Source organism: Suillus subalutaceus (genome assembly GCF_016647625.1).
Source record: "Suillus subalutaceus strain FC151 chromosome Unknown DFJ58scaffold_3, whole genome shotgun sequence".
NCBI lineage: Eukaryota > Fungi > Basidiomycota > Agaricomycetes > Boletales > Suillaceae > Suillus > Suillus subalutaceus.
Genome location: NW_024540252.1, coordinates 711677 through 731608, shown reverse-complemented (window position 1 = coordinate 731608; position 19932 = coordinate 711677). Strand labels below are relative to the sequence as shown.

General features: G+C 48.9%; 6 protein-coding genes across 6 annotated transcripts; 1 reads left to right on the top strand and 5 right to left on the bottom strand.

Annotated features, from left to right (window-relative positions):
• The first annotated feature begins 90 nt into the window (after positions 1–90).
• Positions 91–1304, top strand: DFJ58DRAFT_757085 (uncharacterized protein). The gene is made up of 6 exons (XM_041388172.1): positions 91–350; positions 415–696; positions 749–840; positions 898–957; positions 1008–1049; positions 1107–1304. The coding sequence occupies exons 1-6, from the start codon at positions 257–259 to the stop codon at positions 1212–1214; spliced, it is 678 nt and encodes a 225-aa protein (XP_041250673.1). The 5' UTR covers positions 91–256; the 3' UTR covers positions 1215–1304.
• On the bottom strand, positions 1302–6158 carry DFJ58DRAFT_713062 (ER-golgi trafficking TRAPP I complex 85 kDa subunit-domain-containing protein; the record flags this gene model as incomplete). The annotated part of the gene is made up of 19 exons (XM_041383903.1): positions 1302–1578; positions 1601–1699; positions 1755–2122; positions 2224–2407; positions 2455–2675; positions 2733–2932; positions 2966–3196; positions 3228–3333; positions 3375–3556; positions 3611–3824; positions 3876–3983; positions 4021–4058; positions 4114–4270; positions 4327–4452; positions 4515–4730; positions 4784–5414; positions 5469–5622; positions 5679–5972; positions 6023–6158. 19 exons carry the CDS (start codon positions 6156–6158, stop codon positions 1302–1304), a joined length of 3942 nt encoding a protein of 1313 aa, XP_041250672.1.
• Positions 6159–6268: 110 nt separating this feature from the next.
• DFJ58DRAFT_903293 (uncharacterized protein) lies at positions 6269–7228 on the bottom strand. Its single transcript, XM_041394853.1, has 2 exons — positions 7091–7228; positions 6269–7036 (listed from the first exon to the last, which is right to left on the bottom strand). Exons 1-2 carry the CDS (start codon positions 7157–7159, stop codon positions 6341–6343), a joined length of 765 nt encoding a protein of 254 aa, XP_041250671.1. The 5' UTR covers positions 7160–7228; the 3' UTR covers positions 6269–6340.
• A 6593-nt stretch (positions 7229–13821) lies between these two features.
• Positions 13822–15323, bottom strand: DFJ58DRAFT_260617 (uncharacterized protein). The gene is made up of 4 exons (XM_041379523.1): positions 15112–15323; positions 14388–15049; positions 13997–14320; positions 13822–13914 (listed from the first exon to the last, which is right to left on the bottom strand). The coding sequence occupies exons 1-3, from the start codon at positions 15158–15160 to the stop codon at positions 14252–14254; spliced, it is 780 nt and encodes a 259-aa protein (XP_041250670.1). The 5' UTR covers positions 15161–15323; the 3' UTR covers positions 13822–13914; positions 13997–14251.
• On the bottom strand, positions 15279–17602 carry DFJ58DRAFT_873175 (uncharacterized protein; the record flags this gene model as incomplete). The annotated part of the gene is made up of 6 exons (XM_041394362.1): positions 15279–15579; positions 15637–15882; positions 15939–16289; positions 16408–16795; positions 16852–17290; positions 17341–17602. 6 exons carry the CDS (start codon positions 17600–17602, stop codon positions 15487–15489), a joined length of 1779 nt encoding a protein of 592 aa, XP_041250669.1. The 3' UTR covers positions 15279–15486.
• Positions 17603–17722: 120 nt separating this feature from the next.
• Positions 17723–19819, bottom strand: DFJ58DRAFT_873163 (uncharacterized protein). The gene is made up of 6 exons (XM_041394361.1): positions 19481–19819; positions 18856–19422; positions 18569–18809; positions 18306–18433; positions 18181–18241; positions 17723–18123 (listed from the first exon to the last, which is right to left on the bottom strand). Exons 1-6 carry the CDS (start codon positions 19799–19801, stop codon positions 17942–17944), a joined length of 1500 nt encoding a protein of 499 aa, XP_041250668.1. The 5' UTR covers positions 19802–19819; the 3' UTR covers positions 17723–17941.
• Positions 19820–19932: the final 113 nt, after the last annotated feature.

Below are 19932 nucleotides of genomic sequence, written 5' to 3'. Positions count from 1 at the left end.
ACTGCGAGTCAGATCTAACGAGCCGAAGAAAATCATGCATTGACAGTAAGATTAGCAGTCATTCGACGCAAAATGAAATAAAAAGACTAGCTTGCGTTAACTTAATTCGATGGACACAAAACATGCTAGCAATAAATAAGTCGGGGCTGGTGCCTGGAATCATAGTCTCCACATCCGGTAACCGGCTGCTTTATTCAAGTGCAGCATTAACCGCCTCACTGCTAGCTTACATCTGCAAATCTTCATCGCGACCACCATGAGCGCAGGCAAAGCCCCCATGCACCCACTGCTGGCGCGGTACCTCGCGCAGCTGTCGACAAACCCACTGCGCACCAAGGCAATGACGACCGGTAAGCTTCCATCAATCCAGCAATCACGTATGACGCTCAACGTGTCGGATGCATGTTCATGCAGGCATGTTTTGTTTCCTCCAGGAAGTCATTGGCTCGAACGCAGCTGGTCTCCCGCCACCTCAAATCCCAAAAGATGCGGCCCCCTTGACGAAAGCCCTTGCACGCGCACGTGTTGACTCCAAGGCCATCAAGATGGCTTTGTACGGGTTCTTCGTGTCTGCTCCTATGGGTCATCTCCTCGTCGGCACGCTGCAGAAAGCTTTTGCCGGGAAGACAGGGCTCAAGGCTAGGCTGGGGCAGCTCCTTGCGAGCAATCTGCTGATTTCGCCAATAAACGCGGCTGGTGCGCAGTCTTCACTCGTTTTGTTTATTTTGGCGCTAAGGCTCATATACAGTGTTCTTGGCTTCTATGGCTGTCATTAATGGTGCCAAATCCGTTGACGAGGTCATCCGTACCGTAAAGGCTGGCTTCTTCTCCGTCCTCCGAGTAAGCAGGAGTGTTCATCCCTTCAGGCGGTGTTCTTACTACTAGTACATCCTGTAGGTATCATGGGTAGTTTCCCCATTGTCCATGACCATTGCACAGCAGTTCATTCCCGTCGAAGTATGACCTCCGACCATGTGCACAATTACTTGACACTGACGACCAAACAGCTGTGGGTGCCTTTCTTCAACACGATCCAGTTCATGGTTGGCGTAAGTTTTCCTGGCTCATTCAGTCATTTGATGTAGGCTGACAACATCACTGCGCAGACCTTCATGAACATCAAAGTGAAGAAAATGAGACTCGCCGCGGCGAGGAAGGAAGCTGAGGAACGGGAGCGAGAGAGAGCGAGAACGGCCACGGAAGCAAAACCTTGATCACCTTATCTTGTATACACGCGCATGTCAGTCATACTTACACTGTTTGGTTATATCCGTAATATATTCCCTATGCATATATTATGGTCACGAGAGATCCGATATAACGATTGATGAAGAATTGTCCGCAGCCGCCCTTTGCTCGTAACGGTGTCTTACTTGCCATAACCCATCCTCTGTGCCAGGTTCGCCTACCTCAGTCTCCAACCGCCAGCCTGACAGTGCGTACGTTCCTGGACAAGTAGCGCACAACTGGGCGAGGACAGATGTTGTCTGCAACGGCTCCAGAAGTCCCCTGAAGGTCGTCCGGCCACAATATGGTGCAGGGAGATGATGTCTACAGACGCTGTCAGTTGATAATACACTGTGGGGGAGGAATCACTCACGACGATGATTGTTGACAATGGTCAAGTCTAAGAACAAAGCGCGACGGATGGGACAAGGAATGGTTACGAATCGTAAACTCCACATGAGTCAAGCAAACCCTGCTTCAACAGCTGCTCAACAATCCGTTGCTGGATGTGAAGAAGGACCACTCACCCCTGGCTGAAATCATGCTCTATCACCAAACCATCCTTCACGATCACAACAATCGGGTTCATCTCAGCGTTCCACTCGCTATCCCGGATAGCTTGCAGCATCTCCACTTTCTCCCGTTGTGTCTCAGCATACATGCTCCGCTTGACTTTGGCGCTCTCCACACCCTCGAGCACTCCTCGAAGTGCAGCATGACTTGCACCAAGAGTAATATCAGAAACAAGGATATGACCGGAACGCTGCTCAGAAGGAATCTTCCAGAACACGACGAAATCTACAGAGAGGGGGTTGTACAGTGGGAAGATGCTAGGATGAGATGATGTGGGTATTCGTGGGTGCGATTGAGCGAGCGAGCGAGAGACGGCTATCCGCTGTGCAGTTCATGATGAAGTGGGCGACGAACGGTTCGTAGGCAAATGTCTGTAGGGGGCCGATGAGTGATAATCTGGGGAAAAGTGAGGGAGATCTGTACCTGGGAGACATGTCCGCAGAGGAGCTCCAGCGGTGGGGGGTCGTCAGGCGCGAGAACTTGACCATGCAGCACGTTGCTCAGTTTCCTCGAGACGAATGCTGAGACTGCATTCACACTCGTACAATCGCCGGTGGAGGTGGCGCCAAACGATATACGCGCTGATTGAGACGGACGCAAAGGCTCACTAGAATGCGATCAAAGACACGAACACGAACATTTGGTTGCACTTACGGCCGGAGTTCAGCGAGGGGAGAACATGACCAACTAGCGCTGATCGTTGTCACTTGGTTGATCTCCACATTACTCGAAGATAAGATGTTAGTGAGGTCCAGGCTTAACGAGAACGAATGATCTAGCGAGTGACTCGGGTGCGAGGCAGTAGAGATCTGAAGGCATTGGACGACCTCATAACTCCTTGTGACACGCGTGCAATGGAACGGGCTGCCTTGTGCCTGTATCAAACATCTCAGCACAACAAGAGCAGAATGAGGATGTCGTAGTCGACTCACCTCGCGATAAATGAAGAGGAGCGACAAGTCCTGTTTCCGCTTGCAACCTGCATGTAAAACAACCGTGACTTCGGTGCTCCCAGACGTCACGAGTTTCTCTGTGAGTGGTATACTGTATGGAGTTGGTGGAACAATCTTATTATCGGACTGCCATGTTTTCCATGCCATGCCCGTAGCTGAACCTAGCTCAGCATGAGCACCTACGAACGCAATAAGCCGGTAATCAAACATACCTTCCCCACTACCCAAAGGTTCGATCCAGATTTGGTCCTCAGCACCAGGCACAACCCACACCTCACCAATATCCCTCGAACCAGCATTCGATATCAACAGCTTCATCCACTTACACTCTCCTTCAGCAAGCACAAGCGGTCCATCGTCCACAAACGCCACCGCGAGCTCTTGGCTGGCCTCTTCTACATCGAGCTTCAAGAGCTCGTCAGGCCGCGTATGTGATTGTCTGTCTCTGCTGAGGTGTATCCTGTAGCCTGCGACCGCGGCGTGCTAGCGATTCCACCGTTGGAAGGAGACCCAGGAAGTCATAAGCGACGCCTGTGATAACCAGTGATGCTGGTTTGGAAGCCTTAATGGCGATGGAGATCTGAATTGCGTTACGGTCAGCTAAAGCAGGAAGAAACTGACTGGTACCACTAACTGTGCGCGATTCGTTGGCAGAGAGGATAGTATCCTCAACAGTCTCAATTGTGATGTTATCTCGAATCCAGGCAGCGTCTCCGAAGACGATTCGACTATCACCGTTGGATTAGCCAAAGTGACCTCTGTATCGAGGGGATTGCACAGGGTGATATCAACCCAGAATGCCTCTGCACGAGAAATGAGCCCAAGAAGCCAGAGCGCATGGTGATCAGGAAAATTACCTTCTACAGCAGCATTTCCACTTCGTTCAAGCTTCTCCTTGCCTCGATGCTTCCAGAAGGACGACCAAATCTCTTCACGAGTCTCCCACTCGGACTGTTCGCCCTCGACAGAGTCTCGAGCTAAACGAACGCAGGTTTGCGATGGGACAACGAAACGAAGCGGCAGCTTAACATCCTCAAGGCGTGCTTGCTCCCCAGATATCGACTTCAAGTGCTGGTAAATGGTATCAGGGGACTGTAAAGGTGACGGAAAGAGGTACATTACCGAAATAGCAACCTGGAAGTCCTCCAAAAACACCTTGTCCGAGTTGCTCGGATCCGTCGTGATGTCCACGGTATGACTGGAGAGTTGAGCGAGTGGAGAAGGATGATGCTGAAGACCACCGCAAGAGACCCAAAAAGTGCCGCACAGCGCCTGGCACGTCCCCAGTGGTATACAGCAATCTTCCTAAGAGATACACCATGTCAAGGAAAGAAGAAGACGCCAGTCGAAAGACACTAACCAAGCGGATGCTCAATACCGGACATGACAGCATCAAAGCCTTCAAAGTCTGATGGTTGTTTGTTTTCGGACATCCAGAATGACGGCGATAAGAGTTTTTCCGGTCGGGAGAGGGACAATTCATGGGCTCTCCGAAGGAAATACATAGTTAACGGTTTCTGGAAATGCGCTTGGGAATCGGTGAAAACTATCATTCGAAGTCGAAACAACGTACAATGCCACATTTCTCCAGGCGATTTGCAGCGAAGAAATACCACAGCGCTGCTCGCCGTTTTGCATTCTTCCGAACACTGAGGAGTGCAGCATGAGCTAACAAGAGGGCTGCTGGTGGTTCTTCTGCCTTAAATCCTGACACAGTCAATTGGTGCACTTATCGAGGGAAACAAATGGTAACAAACGCACGTTGCCTGCAGCCCAGACAAGCCATCGCTCGCCCTCGAGGGTATCACTTAGGAAGTCGCCAATGGTGAGCGTCGATTCCCATCGCACAGCATATAGCAAGGCGCGTAATTGTGCATGTGAATGAAGCTCAGCGCTTTGGGGGTAGATGATATTCAAAGCATGAGAGACGTGGAGCTGCACAGCTGGCGAGGGAGAGATGAGCAAAGGGAGGATATCCTAACGGCGAAGTTGTTAGATAGAAGGAGCATATTATAAGATACGATACTTACGGAGCCTCCTTTCCCTTCCTTCCGCAATGATTCCCAAACAGCAACTGCTAGTTTGAAGTCACCAAGGATTGTTGCAAACTCAGCTAAGCGTCGTTGCTGGGATGGTGGAGGGATGGTGGAACCAGATAGTGGGGACTGAGGTGCGGTGTATGTGCTCGAACGTGTGTGCAGAGGTGTAGAGGAGTGCACTGGGGTTGCAGAAGAAGTTCCAAAAAGCCGACGCGTCGATGAGAACAAGCGTGACGGTAGCCTTCGGCTCGAGGAATACTGGTGAAGGGACTCAGTAAGGTATTTGGAGGGGAATTTGTTGATGCTCACTGTTTCGTTCCATTCTATCACATATTTCTCCATCCATGGAACCAAGTTCATGGTGACGAATTCTCGTGCAAATCTGGCTGTTTGTTGGATATCTTGTTCAGACATCCTGAGAGTATTCAATGGGACCGTCTGTGTAGTCTTTAGCTCAGGGCGCACGGCATCGGCAGAACCGTTGGAAATTGTAGGTGGCGGTAATCGAGGAACGAGTGCTGGAATAGATACGGGGGGTGGCGGAGGGGATGGAAGCTCGAGAGAGAGAAGGTAAGTGTGTAGACCATATTGTTTCTTAACGGCATTGAAGAGTGCGCCTGCTCTGGAAATGTGATATTATGAGGAACAAGAACAGCAGTGAGCAGTGAATACGCACTCTTCGTCAGAGAGCGGAGAGTTCTTGGGATGAATTATAAGGGTGTAAATGAGATGTGTGACGTCTACCCATGATGGAAAGTCTAATGTTCGGGAATGTAAGGCCGTGATTGCTTGCAACGGATTCGGGGCTGTAGTAGAGACTGCTAATATTACTGCGGCAAGAGTGTGAGGCGCAATAGAAAGGTGAAGGTGAAGTAGGATTACTGACTTGACATTGGATGGTTCCACCCCTCATCTCTAGCCGGGATGTGATCTCCTTCGGCACAACGTCTCAATTCATCCCACCAAGGCGTTCTTGCAACATCTCGATCGTTCATCTTTTCGAAATCATCTACCCATTTGGCGCAGCGTTTGCTGATACGGTCACCGATCCAGTCAATGGTTCGTGTGGCGCGTTGTTCCTCATCTTCGCGACAAGCGGACTCGATTTCCGTCAAGTCAGAAAAGCGAAGTGCAAATGATGCATGGGGCACAGTGGTCAAAGTAGTAGTGCGAGTTGTGACTTTTGTAGCTGATTAAATATTAATATTAGTGGAAAATAGTCAAACGTACCTTGTGGTAATGGTGAAAAGGACTGCAATATATGATGGAGGGAAGGTAGGACAGAAGACTGAAGGAGCTCTTCAAGGTCTTGAGAAGGAAGAATGCATATGTGGGGGGTCAGCGATGAAGGCAGCACCCTAGCCATGAAATTTGCTCGTGCACGTTGCTCTTCAAGATGCGTAACTACCTTTAACTGACACTCTCTCCCAGTCTCTCCTCGGCGTTATATCAAGATACAAAGTAGTTAGATTGAGCCAATTTCCCACATTTCCGAATGTTCATGTTATTAGTCTTACAATGTTCACGTTGACAAGCTGGTATATAGGATCAGAAGAAACCGCCACCACCAAATCCTCCATCAAATCCACCACCGCCAAATCCACCACCACCAAATCCTCCATCAAGCATATCTCCAAGTAAAAGTCCGCCTGCCAATCCACCCAACAAAGGTAATGCCATTCCCCCTCCAAATCCTCCTCTCCGACTTCCTCTTCCATACCGACCGTCATTGTATGCATATGGGTCTCCTGCAGGTGGGCCATACTGACTCGGACCATAGCCGCCGCCCGAGTAGCCTGGGTAACCATAGCCATACGGTGGATAACCACCATTTTGCTGCATGTAGGCAGCACGTTGCTCTAAATTTCGTCTCCGTGCCTCACGACGCAGCTCCTCGTCTCGCGCACGTTCTTCAGCCTTTTGTTTCTTGTGTGCCTCCCGCTCTTCCTTCGTACCAATAGCCTTATCTTTCAACTTCCCGAACATCCCGCGCTTTCGCTCCTCTTGATGTTCGTCAATTGGTGGCGAGCCTGCACTACCAGAAGACATGGCATCGGCGTGGAGTGAGGCAGCCGTCTCTCCAGCGCTGAATGAATGGCGTCGCTTTTCGTACGGAGGGGGATCTGCCAACGGTGCTCTGAGCTTCTCCACTTTTGCTTTGATACCTGGGTTCTCAGAAAGGAATTGCTCGTCTTCGTAGGGGTGCACCCATATTGCTCGTGGTGGGTCTGCCGTTGTATCAACCTGTAGAAGGAAGGGTTAGAGCCCAATCTGATAAGAGAGATCAGTGGTGCTCACCCAGAATGGGTGCTTCTGCTGAGGGTCGTACTCCTGAATCCAGCCGTCTGGCAAGGGTGGTTGAGACATACGAGATACGATGGGTGTTATGGTCAATTGTGAGCCGAGTAGTAGTGTCCAAGCCTGTCCAAGGGCGACTCCACTCTGTGTTTCACTATTATACTACTTATCTATCATCTATCACGTGCCTTTAGGGGCACACTGCCCCTCACAGCCTTATTACACCACTGGCATAGCTACAATCACAATTGTGTCCCTCGAAAATTCGATACAACCAATCGCTCGACTGGATATCCGATACATACTACAAATCCGATGCTTAAGCTGTGTATGTACCTACACACCACTTCGTGGGCGTTGCCATGTTGTGCCAGTGGCAGCCTGAGAGTACAAGACAAATGAGGTATCATGTAATCCATTATCCGACGGAATATTCCCGAGAAGACCGACTTAGATATAGTTGGACTTCATTTTAATGTCAAAGTTGATAGAAGGCAAGATGATGGAAGTGGCGTTCACTGGCAGCACCCTGCAGCAATCTTTCCGCAGTACAAGCTGTACCAGGACCGCTAGAGGTGTAATACCGGTGGACAGGCGTGGGCAGCAATTACTCGTGGATTGCACGTAACCGCAGGTAAGCACCGCAGTTGCTATTCTGGGTAGCATCCTCTTCGAATTCAGAACTTTGCCAGTGCCGTACCGTCTTGGTTTCCTGCATGTCCGACTGATTCATGACTAGTCGACTCATCAGAAATTACTGCACAGCTGTTGTGCTTGCGCATGTCTTGACGCTACACCCTATCCTTGCTTCTATACCAACTTCACGCCCGGCGGGAAATCTACCATGTCGTCATCAGACCCGGGGCCGGAACCAACTCATAACTCAATTACACTCACTCTCGAGGAAGGCATCACCAATCGGTAAGGCATTCCGATGATGCTCAGCATCATCACGACGGATACTAGAACAACAGTTGAGACACGCATTGTGATTCTGAGGGAGTAGGAACTTGGGAATTTTTTCCGAGTTTACTTCGATTGAAAACAGATTGCGCCTTTTTATATTTTTCGCTACAAGCTTACGGCTCAATGCATCCTAGATACTCTGGGCGACCGGGATACTCCACCGCCTATTCCTGCGGCTGAATCCATTTTAATGTTGTCAGGTTATCATCATACTTGAAAACTTAATCAAACGCCTTTAAACAGTTTCATTTGTGGCCGAGCACTCAGTACGACTTGCAGTGCGTGGCTGGCGATAGTCACGGTCAGGCCTTTTCAACGATCTCAAGCCGAGGCACATCACTGACATCACAATTTCATAGCGAACCATAGAACATAATGTACATTATCTGACGCAACACGGGGAAAACTAAAGTTACGGGCACCTCCAAGCGGGATTTGGTATTCAAGTATTCGTCCCAGATAATTACTCCTTGTTGTATCCTCCTCTTCCCCTTGCTTCCCTATTATATCCCCCTCTTCCTGGTTCCCTCGCCTCCCTATTATATCCTCCCCTTCCTGGTTCCCTCGCTTCCCTGTTATATCCTCCCCTTCCCGGCTCCCTCGCTTCCCTATTGTATCCTCCCCTTCCTGGTTCCCTCGCTTCCCTGTTATATCCTCCCCTTCCTGGTTCTCTCGGTACTTCACGCTGGACATCTACCGTGTCATAATCAGAATCAGGGCCGGAACTAGCTCATAATTTAATTCTACTCACTCTCGACGGAGGCTTCAGCGATTGGGGAGGCGGTAGCTCCGATGACGCTCAGCATCATTGCGACGGATACAAGAACAACAGTTGAGACGCGCATTGTGAGGGAGCAGAAGAAAGCAAATATTTCTGGGTTTGATTGAAGACAAGTCGCGCCTTTTATGTTCTTCGGGACACGAGGTTACGAGCTAAATGCTGATGCACATACGCATGATACTGGTGCCCCTAGCCACCGCCCATGTCTACGGACCTTAATCCATCTTGATGTTGTCAAGCCAGCAATCTTTTCCACCATGCTTGCAAACTTAATCTCTGATGGACACCTCGGGTTGGACGGGCACTCAGCGCAAATTGTGGTGTGCATAATTGGCGATAGTCACGCCCTTTCGACAATAAGCCGAGGCACATAACTGGCATGACAGTCCGATAGCGAGACGATAGTACGTGCTCGAACTCTTGTATATGTCTGACGCAGCACGGGAAAACAGAGGAAAGCTTCAAGTTACGGTTGCAAATGGAATTTGGTATTTAAGTAATTCCTGATATGAGTTGATACCTCGACAATCAAACCTACGTTGCAAAGCTACTAGTACAGGTACGTCCGTGCCGCATGATGCCAGTTGCCAATCGCAATTGACAACAATGCAGAATTCACCGCTTTTATGGATCCGGAATCTTTGCTGGACATGGCATCTAGTGCTGTCTATTCCGCGAGAAGGACTGATCCGATTCTTCTTGCGGCCATGAGACACTCCCGACAAAAGAGAACAGGTGAACTACAGCAAGTGCATTTTCTGAGAGCGGTAATCATATACTACTAGGTAAGGGAATAAGAACTATTGATGATAATGTCTGATTTCTCCAAGCTAGCTGTACTCGGTAGGGATTATAATTAATATGAAATATCGATTATGGCGCAAACTATGTATAGCAAGTATCATAACTGTCAAGAGGATTTATTGCGGGTCCAGCAAATTCACAGTCAAGTTGGGTTAAATGCAGGTCAGCGTTCTGACCTCCCACCCTGGAAAATACTTCGTGATAAGCCTGGATCCGCCCGGCGAAGCTTTCCAAACAGTCGATCCGTTTTAGCGCTACCCAGGCAGACCACTTGCCGCTACATTCCCTGACGTCTTGGCAGCCGGCAAGCCCGAAGCTATAGTAACCTCAGCACTACGAACTACTACTGCGTCATCATCAGACTCGGGAGGGAGGGAGTTCATAATTCTGCTTACCTATGGGATTTGCGTTGGCTCCAATGATGCCCAGCATCATTGAAATGGACACAATAATAATAGCCGAGATGCGCATTGTAAAGAATAAATAATAATGCGAGTCGAAAGATCTTTGTAGGGTCTCATGAAGACGAATGGCGCCCTTTATGCATGTCTTGCACGCCGATGCGATGCGATGCATCTGACATAGGATTTAGCACGGCACCCATGTACCAGGGTATGCGCTGTACGAGCGTAACCATAGGGGAGACTAGTGCGACTAAGGCCATGCATACTTGTGACCAGGCTGAGAACTACGCCATGAATGAGCCACCTCACTGGCCAAGTCATCGATATTTGCTACGCTTGGTCAAACGCATCTATATAATTTGAGTGAGGCGGTTAGCACGAGGAGGAATGTGCACTTGATGATAAACACGGTCGGGCACATGGCGAGTCCAAGCTAGCGATCCGATAGTACTATACGTGCTCGAACTCTTGCATATTGTATTACACAGCATTTAGTAAAATGGATGCTAGTATTGCAGTGATCGATATTTCTTATACGAGAGTAGGCTGAAAATTAATATCCACGACCAAACCGGTGCATATGCAAAACAAAGCGGCTAGTAAAAAATGTATTCGTGCAATACGCTATTTTTTCACGCTGGCATCAGCCATTCCACAAATAAAATCCTCGTGCTCCCTGCAAACTGCTACTGACAAATATTAATGTCCAATACTACCACAACCCTAATCTCCAAACGCTGCTGTCAGTGCATACAATCAACGATAGATGTGTCCACCGCGAGAATACCCCACGCGCCGGCCAGCACGTTCGCGGAATCAGATATATTCAGCAGTACCGTCACACAACCCAACTTCATGCAATAATACTATTCTCAATTGACACGCAAGTGTGCCCCTGGAAGTCAATTGTGGTCATGCAGGTTTCTATTTCGGAATCGGCTTTGAGTTTAGCGTCGAATTCTCGAACGCTAAGGATAAGACGTGGTCCCAGCACAAACATCTGCACATTCCACAAAATTTGAAGAACGCCGCCATAAATCAGAGATCCTACGGGAGAAGTCACCTATAGCAATGATGAACAGTGGTCATATACAGACGTATTAGTGACAGGTCAGCGTACCAAGGCTGGAGAGTAGTAACCGAATTGGAAGCAAGAAACAGCAACGCAGCTACACATCACGTGTGGAACTTCAGCGAGAAAAGATAGCCGCATCGAAATCACAAGCTAACCTTGCAAAGTAAAGCACGTGAGTTTTTACCAAAACCGTAAAGAAGTCCTCGACGGTCCATCGTCGTAGTTCGCGAAAGTGTTTTACAGCAATCCAGACCACAAGACAAAACACGAGGACATCCCATATAGTGCCGAGTATCCAAGTAATGGAAAGCGGAAGTGAGGAATCCCAACCGAAATCATAATTACATTTGTAGGTGCCGGAGAGGATGAGCTCCTCTGATATTCATCAAATTAGCTTGATGCACTGAAGCCTTTCGTTCATAATGAAAGCTTACCTCCTGAGGTGTAGCTGTTTGTGAATCCAACGGATACTCCGGAGGTGATAACGACAGGTAGCAAGGTTACAACAAGGAAGATAAGCATCTTTCTGGATCCCTGATACATGGCGTGCAATCTAATTATCATGATGGCTAGCAAAGTTTGAGTCAACTCAGGATCGCTGAAGTATCGCAGCTGAGTAGCTCACCGCCCAGGGTCACACTCATGACCACAGAGATCCAATTTATTGCATAGTAAAAATTAGCGCCTGAAAACCCCGATTAGTAATGAGATCTAAGACTCGGAGGACCAAATACACCAGAAACTCACAGCTGTCGCAGTTATTATATTGAACAAACAAGCTGGCCGGGAACCTCACCGCTGCAGCGGAGAGCATTTGGTTGTTCAGAGATGTCAGGAACCGGCACAAAATACTCACCACATCTGTCACTGAGACTGTCGGAAGATTATCTGTAGGGTACTGGTCAGACGACACAAACATGATGTATGTGAGGAGACAAACCCAGCATATTGATGCTGATTGTGAGAGATGGATTTATCAGCAGAGCGCCAACTTGTTAGCCTTGCAGACATACACAGCATATGGCATTCCAGCATAGCGCACCTAGGATATGTTGGAGTCAGCACAACTTGCCAACTGCACCTATGAGCCACATACGCCGACATATAAAACGGTCACAAAGGACCAAGGTCGCCTCTGTCCCGAATTAATTATCCCGTCATTGTTCTGATATGGGACTCTGCTTACCCAGATCAATTCGACCTATGAAACCGTTCTTAGCGACGACTGCTCCGGTGATGATAGTATTAACTCACCTCATGTCCGAGTGTCAGGACTGGAGATATCATAAGGATAACACTGGTTTTTAGATGATTTTGCTTACCCCAATCGTATATCACCACCACAGTAGAGATAACTGCAAGCCACAGACAAAGTTAATTCGAGACATCATGATCGGACTCTCTCTCCACGAACCTGCAAAATAGCTGAAAAAAATATTCAAATTGATTGATGGCCAGTAAATGGGATCATTTGAGACCAGAGTCATGTTTGAAGGATAAGCGTATGAGTGGCGAACCTGGTGGACGTGAAAGGTGGTGTCGTACTATATACCACGTCTTGAATTAAAATAGATCGACCGAGAAGTAAATTGATGGCTCACATCTTCCCCTCGGGCTAGATTATCATGAGGCTGTAAAAACAGATACGACCAGGGGTACATCATGATAGGAATTTGCTGTACTTTGTTGCCTGATTTAGCCAAGTAGTCCATCATACAGCTGATGCATCATCAATTTGTATAGTCAGGTGGCCCATCCGTGATGTATACTGACAGCATGATGGACTGATGAAGTTTCAAGCTTAGCTTCAAACGGCTGCCGGCAAGACGATAACTTACATAAGATTAATCGACCTATTCTCGCCGGATACTTTCTGGGTTTTCCCCAAGTTGTGTATGTTCGCCATGATCGTGGTTTGCTTTGATAGTTCCACTTCAAGTTGCAGATCATTTCATGCGCTGTGGTCACTGGTGGGACTGCTAGGGAACTACCTTCACAGTTGAACATTAACGTTGAGATCTGAGAGTTGCCAATGGCGCGCTCGAACATATTTTACGTAAATTCCCGCCTTTATATCATAATTACGTAAGGTCTCTCTCCTTCACTCTGAGACGTTCTGTCCACCCCGCCCAGTTACTAGTCAAAGAAGAGGTGTCCGGCGCCTCTTCTAGCCTGTGCCGTTTGCTGGTCACGTTCCCTTTTAGTTTGCTTCCTCTCCCCAGGATTCAGCTCGGGTGATGTAGCCCGGGTCTCCACGAATATCTACCGGCATCGTCAAACTCGTGAGGGAGACAACTCATAACTCCACTTACTCATTGGGGAGGCATTGGTTCCGATGATGCTTAGCATAATTGAAATGGATACAAGAACAACAGTCGAAATGCGCATCGTGAAAGAGCAGGAAGAATATCAATGTGGTTATGTATTGTGGATTAATACTTGCTGGAGCAAGGGGGACTTTTTATGTGTTGAGGTGACCAGGCAGTACCGCTACCATATTCATGATGTCCTGTGCGACTAAGGAGACTCACACAAACGGCCGCCTATGTTCTTTGAACCAGGGTCATCAAGTTATCAACATTTGCTATGTTTGATCAAAAATGCTAATGCTGGGTCACTTAGCGCACAGGCTTGCTTAGCGATAGTCACGATCAGGGAAGGGCCTCCAATAGCCTTCCGGAAATTAAATAGTCGTGCTCAGACTTGTCTGACGCAACACAACACAGCTTTATTATAAGCTGCACCGTACGCAGCTTGAGCTTGGAACCTGGTCTCCCGTATACAAGGTTGAAGGCTGGGACGTCGACAACCAAGCCAGTGCGTAGACAATGTCAAGCGACTAGTTCATAAGCGTCGAGTGATGATAATGATCGTACCTGGAGTGATCACTAGCAGGCGAGCATTGACCCCCTCTCGTTGTGGAGGTTTCGGAACCACTTCGATAAATTGTTAATCCCTGTTGAATATACAAATACAAATTACTTGTGGTATATCAGATGCACATGAAGTTAGATTATTGAAATGAAGCGAGAGCAGACCGTGACTGCATGCAAGAAACATCTACGAGCCGGCGAACGATGAGGGCATGGTCACAACAACGAGAAGCGGTGCATTAAGGCATCGAGTGACTGCTAGGCAGGGTGGGCGTGAAGGTAACGGATTATCTCCTGAATCTTCAGCACCTTCTGTTCCGTCGGCATCTGTCGAAAGTATAGAATTAAATGTTTAATGACTTGCAGCCCTGCAGTACAACATGAGTTTACTCACTTCAAAAAAGTGGTGCATCCGTCGGCGCCTATCTTCATCTGCTGCTTCCTGGAGAGCGATGTCGTCTACAAAAGGATGCGCACCGCTGAGACCTTGTCTCTGGTGGGATGAAGGGCCATTGGTAGGAGGGACCGCCCACTTCTCCATAACGCCCCAGCCTTTATCCTGGTCCTCCGATGTCAATTCTGTACCAGCAAACTTGTGAACAGACACATCATCTTTACGCCCCCATCCATCACTTCCCTCTTCATGATTCGGCTTCCTCCAAGCTCCCAACATCCCCCAAACCTCATCAGAGGTCCGCCATCCGCCGTCCTCCTCCATCATCTCCAAGAATTCTTCCATCCTCAGCACCTCACCCCTCTCCGCAGCATCCACCCCGCGGATCCAGAACGGCACTAGATCAAATACATGATCCACGTGCGTCTGCATATCCCATGTGCGCAGGCCATCGGAAGTTAGCGGAGGCTGCTCAGGCGCTCCCCAAGCGTCATCGTCCCGTGGCTGCCACCACTCTATTTCGGAGATGTGCTGCGCGTGCTCGGGAGACGTATTTTCGTGTCGAACTGCGGCTCGCATAGTTGTAAAATGGAATTGGTTATTGCGCCTTGGGATGCAAATGTTGCAAGTCCATCCGCGGCGTGAGACGTCGGTGGTAAAATCTATAAGCGGATCATGGTCATGCATCTACGCCCCCCGTTGGTGATAAGTGTCTGGGACACACATTGTTTTTTGTCAAATTTCAACTTTTTGGAGGAAGAAGTGGGTGCCATGGGTTCAGGTCGAGAGGAGGGGGTGGTGGGACGATTGAGAAAGTGCGGGAGCTCGGGGCCTCAAGAAGAGCAATATAAATGTCTTTCATCTGGTGTCCACAGACCGGGACTCCAGTGGCACGGTCCACAATCACGATGAGCAGCCGTATATATTCCGCATACGGACTCGGCTTCGTATTTCTGCTGTATACGTTGCCAATACAAGAGAACCACGAGGACAAGCCAACAATGGCCATAACGAGATAGGAAGTCCTGAACCTCTTATTACTACGCAACGACAATGTCCAAAAACTACAATGTTCTACTTTAATAATGATCATAATTATCTATGAAGCTCCGGGTGGCGGGTCCACCCAAGTTCCATTCGGCCAAAGGGTCGCAGGCATTGTAAAATCACCTGGTGTACCCCCCATTGCATACTGCAAAAGAATTCGTCGGTCTTTAGCTAGCGCAGAAAGTCCCTTAAAAGCACTCACAGCAAGCCTGAAAAAATGTGGCAAGCCACTCTCCAGTGCAGCAAGTGAGTAGTTGAGTGCAGTGCCCACGTACACCTCCACATCATCCACGAGTAACCCGAAGCCATTCCAACCTTGCGTGGCAATGGCCGTAGGCATGCCATTCCAGCTGATGGTTTGGTTCGCGAGAGCAATGGAGGTATTGTAGGTGGTGGAATTCGTGAGGAAAGTGGGGAGGGGGGAACCAGTTGTTCCGTCTCCAACAAGCTGCAACATCACATAATTCAGAGCTACTGAAGGCATGTATAATAAAAAAGACATACACTAGCAGCGGTCTGTAGTATCGAGTCGAAGCCGAACGCAGCCACGTCATTAAGGAACATTCCAAGGAGGAACCCTTGATAAATCGCCGAAAGCCTCGTCGGGAAGCCAACGCCAGGGAACAATACCATCGAGATGATGTAATGATGTAGTCTGAACTGCAGACCAGACGCCAACGTCAGCACCATTGTCACGAGGCCTCCAAGGATGTACCACACGAGGTAGTATGGCAGCCAGCCAGTCTTCCGAATAACACGCATCTGGTTGACCACCATGACGAGAAGGATGAGGACGATAATGACAAGCGCTACAACACCCCCCGGTTGTTGCTTGATATCAGCCGCAGTCAATTGCTCGATAGGAATTTCGTCCATGGTGAGATTTGTCAGAACACCAGTCCAATAAGGCGCGAGGGTACCATATCAAAGCTTCAAACGGCGCATTTGCAAACAGAGGCAATGTAAACCTCACAGCAACGCGCCAGAACCCATAGCAGACGAAAAGAGTAGGCAGGAATGCACCAAAAGCAACGTCTAGCGGGGGTGGGGTCGATTGGGGCTGGGAAAACAATGCGATGTGCCAAAATCCGATGCAGACGAGGCACCACCACGTGATGATGGCTCTGGGTCGCAATACGAGAAAGAGAAGGCAAGTAATAAGTATGTTGAAAGCGAGCGCCGGTGTGCGGAGGTCGGTGCAGTGAGTCAGAACATTAGACGGTGAGAATCTAAAGGACATCGGGAATACAGAGGGGAATCCAATGGAAGATAGTCCGAAAGCAGTTGTAGGTAAATAGTTCGTGAAATTCCCCACGAGGTTAACAGATGCGCAACCTCCTGTTGAGTCACTGAAAAGGCCGCTATGTAGAGAACACGTGAGTTAAGTCTGCAGCATTGAAATCAATCAATAACTTACGCCTGAACAGCAGAAGCGCAGATAAAACTATCAGCTCTATAAGTCTTCTGAATATCCCCACCTCCAACAAGTAGCGGTACAAAATCCACAGATTCATCGCCCACTAAATGCGGGTTCTGCAGGACAACACTGCTACATTGCGCCGGGCATCTAAAATCGAAAGATGAATTACTAAACGGCGCGCACAAACTACCGTCCAGACCGCATCCTGCGTCTTTTGTCCAGTAGACGGATGTACAATCGACAAAAGAGCTCGCAGGGGTTAAATACCACTGTGCACGGACCAAAAAGGAAAAGGAGATGATATATGCTGCTACGAGGAGAACGAAAAGCCATGTAGTGGTAAGTGGACGAGTGAATCGAATAATCGCGGGTTCGAGTGCGATGGTAAATTGATGTCCTTTGAAGTTATACATGCGACCGAGGAGGGGCACAGGGTCTGCGTGTTGTGAGCGCCGGTAGCAAATGGTCCAAAACATAAAAACTCACTCGGAAGATCAACTTTCGGCCTGGGTCCCCGAATGTATTTGACCGCTCGATCAGCAACATTATACAACTGAGGGGATCGTGCTCTGAATGAATCAGCGAGTCTTGAGAAACGAGTGGAGGGTGGTGGAGAATGAGGCTCGGCACTTGATGAGCTCGGACCATAGAGGCCTTGCTCTGAGGCCTCCGCCTCAGACTTTGATATCTCCTCGCTTGAGCGGACTGTTGTCTCGCGAGAAGAACCGTACCGGAGCCCTTGATCCATGAGAGCTCAGTTTGAGGCGACTGTCATGAAGAACTGGTTGTGTGCGAAAGCACATGTCTAGAAGCGCAGTAAGCGTCCAAAATTAAATAGCATCACTAAGGCTGTCCTCAGGCCTAAATAGCTGATTAGTATCAGAAGGCCTGCAAGCATAGACTCGAGCATCCTACGTTCCTATGTACAGCTCAGCAATATTGTGAACATACGTATAGACGGATTTGCCAAAGAAGATCATTACCAGAAAAGTACCCTGCCAAGGCCATCAAAATATCGACCAATGTACTAGCTCCAGCGAATCATCGTATATAGACCACAGGCAAAACTTCTATGCCGCATATTCCCCTACCGTTCACCATCGTCTGTTTCATAATCGCCATCTTCATCCGATCCTTTCTCCTCTGTTCCTTCTGTGCTTTGCCGCCCCCGATTGCGCGCCCAACTCGGCCGCCCTTGCTGCATTTTAATACTATTATTATTACTCGACCACTTTGTACCTTTGTAGTGGGCTGCCAGGGACATGATGGCTGTGCGAAATGAGAAACAGCATCAGAATATGATATGCGAAAGAGGAAGGAACGCACCATCTTCATTCCTTCTGTAGAATTCACCCCACGATTTGTCTGATCTCTCGTTATCTGGGAACTACACAATCAAATACACACGATTAATTCACCAAATTCAGCATATAAGATATGATAGTACTCACCTTTTCAAGAAAGCCCTCCCATCGTTCCCGACCTACCATGTCATTCCATCCCGGAGTGCGCGCAACATACCTGGCTACGATCCTCCAATCCGCAGGTGTGAACGAACCACCAATGGCTCCCATGTCTGCTTCGTCAGTATCTGTCGTGGCGGAGGCATCGTGATTGCTAGACGAGGGAGAAGGGGAGGGTTGCAAAAAAGGGGCGCCCCGTTTGGATGCAACCATCTTAGTTTTTGGCACACGAGGAACCGGTTTTATGCGACGAAGCGTGGATGTTGTCTGCCGAATGACTTCAGTTTCTGAGTCTTCGACTAAATCGGATGGCGCATTTGGAGAGTCTGAGTTGGCATCGTCTTCATCGTCTTCTTCCCCATCTTCGTCTCCATCTTCATCTTCGTCATCGTCATCATCTTCGGCGCCCTGGAAGGAGTACAGGATCTTGTCTGCGATGTCATGTCTGGCATGCCAGTGAGATGCCCAGGACGGTGCGCTATGATGTGGGGCCTGTACAGGGTCAGCATTGAACATATGTTCAAGCGCAACACTCCACCTTTTCACTCAACATCGCACACAACTCTTTCTTCGTCAGACTCGCATCCTGACTCAGTCTCCAACCGATAAAGTTCAAGAAATACGCGCGATCCTCCTCTGTATACTTATTCCCATTTGTCCCAGCTTCGATTCTTGTTGGGGGCGTAGGGCTTCGTGACGGCGGAGGGGGTAAAGTAATATCCGCTTGAAGCGGCATAAGCTTGGAAGGAAGGTTTGTCGGGAGGAGGGGTGCAGAGAGGGAGTTGAGGGTTGCTCGGGGGCGTTTTGGAGGACGGTAGCCTAGTGACGGGGTTGTGCTGATGGCGGTAGGTGTAGAGCGTTTAGGGGGTCGACTTTGTCGGAGTGGCGGGGAAGGTGAAGGTTGTCTCTTTCGCGAGTCGCGATCACGATTGTTTAGAGGAGAAGCAGACTTTGTTGCGGAGGTAGATGCACGGTTGGAAGTAAAAGGTTTTTTGACTGCTTTTGATGTTTGGCTTTTTTCTGCCAGACGAGCGACGAGGACATCAAAACGGTCGTGATGGTCGAGGTAATAATCTTTCCAAAGGTTGGCAGCATGATTATTAACCTAAAGGAGTGTGATCAATAGCGCGTGCGCCTTACGATTTAGTGGAGAAGACACGCACACCATGTAACCCTTCCAGAGCCTGTCTGTACGTCTTCCCGGACTGTTTGCAGTCGAAAAGAGCTTGAGCGAGGATAGAGTCGTCATTAGGTGACTGGCCGACTGGAATTGTTAGGCGAAGAAAGTCCTGCATGAACTGCTGTGGAACGACAGACGCGAGATCAAAACTTGGATTGGGGAACGCGTGCTGAATTGAGTTCACGTTCGGCGCAGTTTGCTTTGGCTGGTGCTGCTGAGCTGTGTGGTGACCATTCTGCGTACACTGTTGGTGTTGTTGCCATTGATGATTCTGGGGTTGGTGAGGATATTGGTTCTGGTTCATCGACGGCCAGTTTTGATGGCCGAGGATGCCTGTCATACTCTGGTTGTGAAACTGGTCTTGAGGTAGACCGGCGTGGTGAGAAGGAATTCCGTTTGGTATTGGGGCGTTCATCGAGGACGCACGCGACAGCG

What these genes read in the sequence shown, in the direction of transcription:
- DFJ58DRAFT_260617 (XM_041379523.1), bottom strand. Translation starts at nt 15,160, where the DNA reads ATGGCACCCACTTCTTCCTCCAAAAAGTTGAAATTTGACAAAAAACAA. An exon ending in GAAATTTGACAAAAAACAAT is followed by an intron (nt 15,050 to 15,111) that starts GTGTGTCCCAGA and finishes ATCCGCTTATAG; the next exon opens with ATTTTACCACCGACGTCTCA. An exon ending in GGATGCACCACTTTTTTGAA is followed by an intron (nt 14,321 to 14,387) that starts GTGAGTAAACTC and finishes TACTTTCGACAG; the next exon opens with ATGCCGACGGAACAGAAGGT.
- DFJ58DRAFT_873163 (XM_041394361.1), bottom strand. Translation starts at nt 19,801, where the DNA reads ATGAACCAGAACCAATATCCTCACCAACCCCAGAATCATCAATGGCAA. An exon ending in GTGCGATGTTGAGTGAAAAG is followed by an intron (nt 18,810 to 18,855) that starts GTGGAGTGTTGC and finishes GACCCTGTACAG; the next exon opens with GCCCCACATCATAGCGCACC. An exon ending in CTACAGAAGGAATGAAGATG is followed by an intron (nt 18,124 to 18,180) that starts GTGCGTTCCTTC and finishes CATTTCGCACAG; the next exon opens with CCATCATGTCCCTGGCAGCC.
- DFJ58DRAFT_757085 (XM_041388172.1), top strand. Translation starts at nt 257, where the DNA reads ATGAGCGCAGGCAAAGCCCCCATGCACCCACTGCTGGCGCGGTACCTC. An exon ending in CACCAAGGCAATGACGACCG is followed by an intron (nt 351 to 414) that starts GTAAGCTTCCAT and finishes ATGTTCATGCAG; the next exon opens with GCATGTTTTGTTTCCTCCAG. An exon ending in AGCAGTTCATTCCCGTCGAA is followed by an intron (nt 958 to 1,007) that starts GTATGACCTCCG and finishes ACGACCAAACAG; the next exon opens with CTGTGGGTGCCTTTCTTCAA.
- DFJ58DRAFT_903293 (XM_041394853.1), bottom strand. Translation starts at nt 7,159, where the DNA reads ATGTCTCAACCACCCTTGCCAGACGGCTGGATTCAGGAGTACGACCCT. An exon ending in AGCAGAAGCACCCATTCTGG is followed by an intron (nt 7,037 to 7,090) that starts GTGAGCACCACT and finishes TTCCTTCTACAG; the next exon opens with GTTGATACAACGGCAGACCC.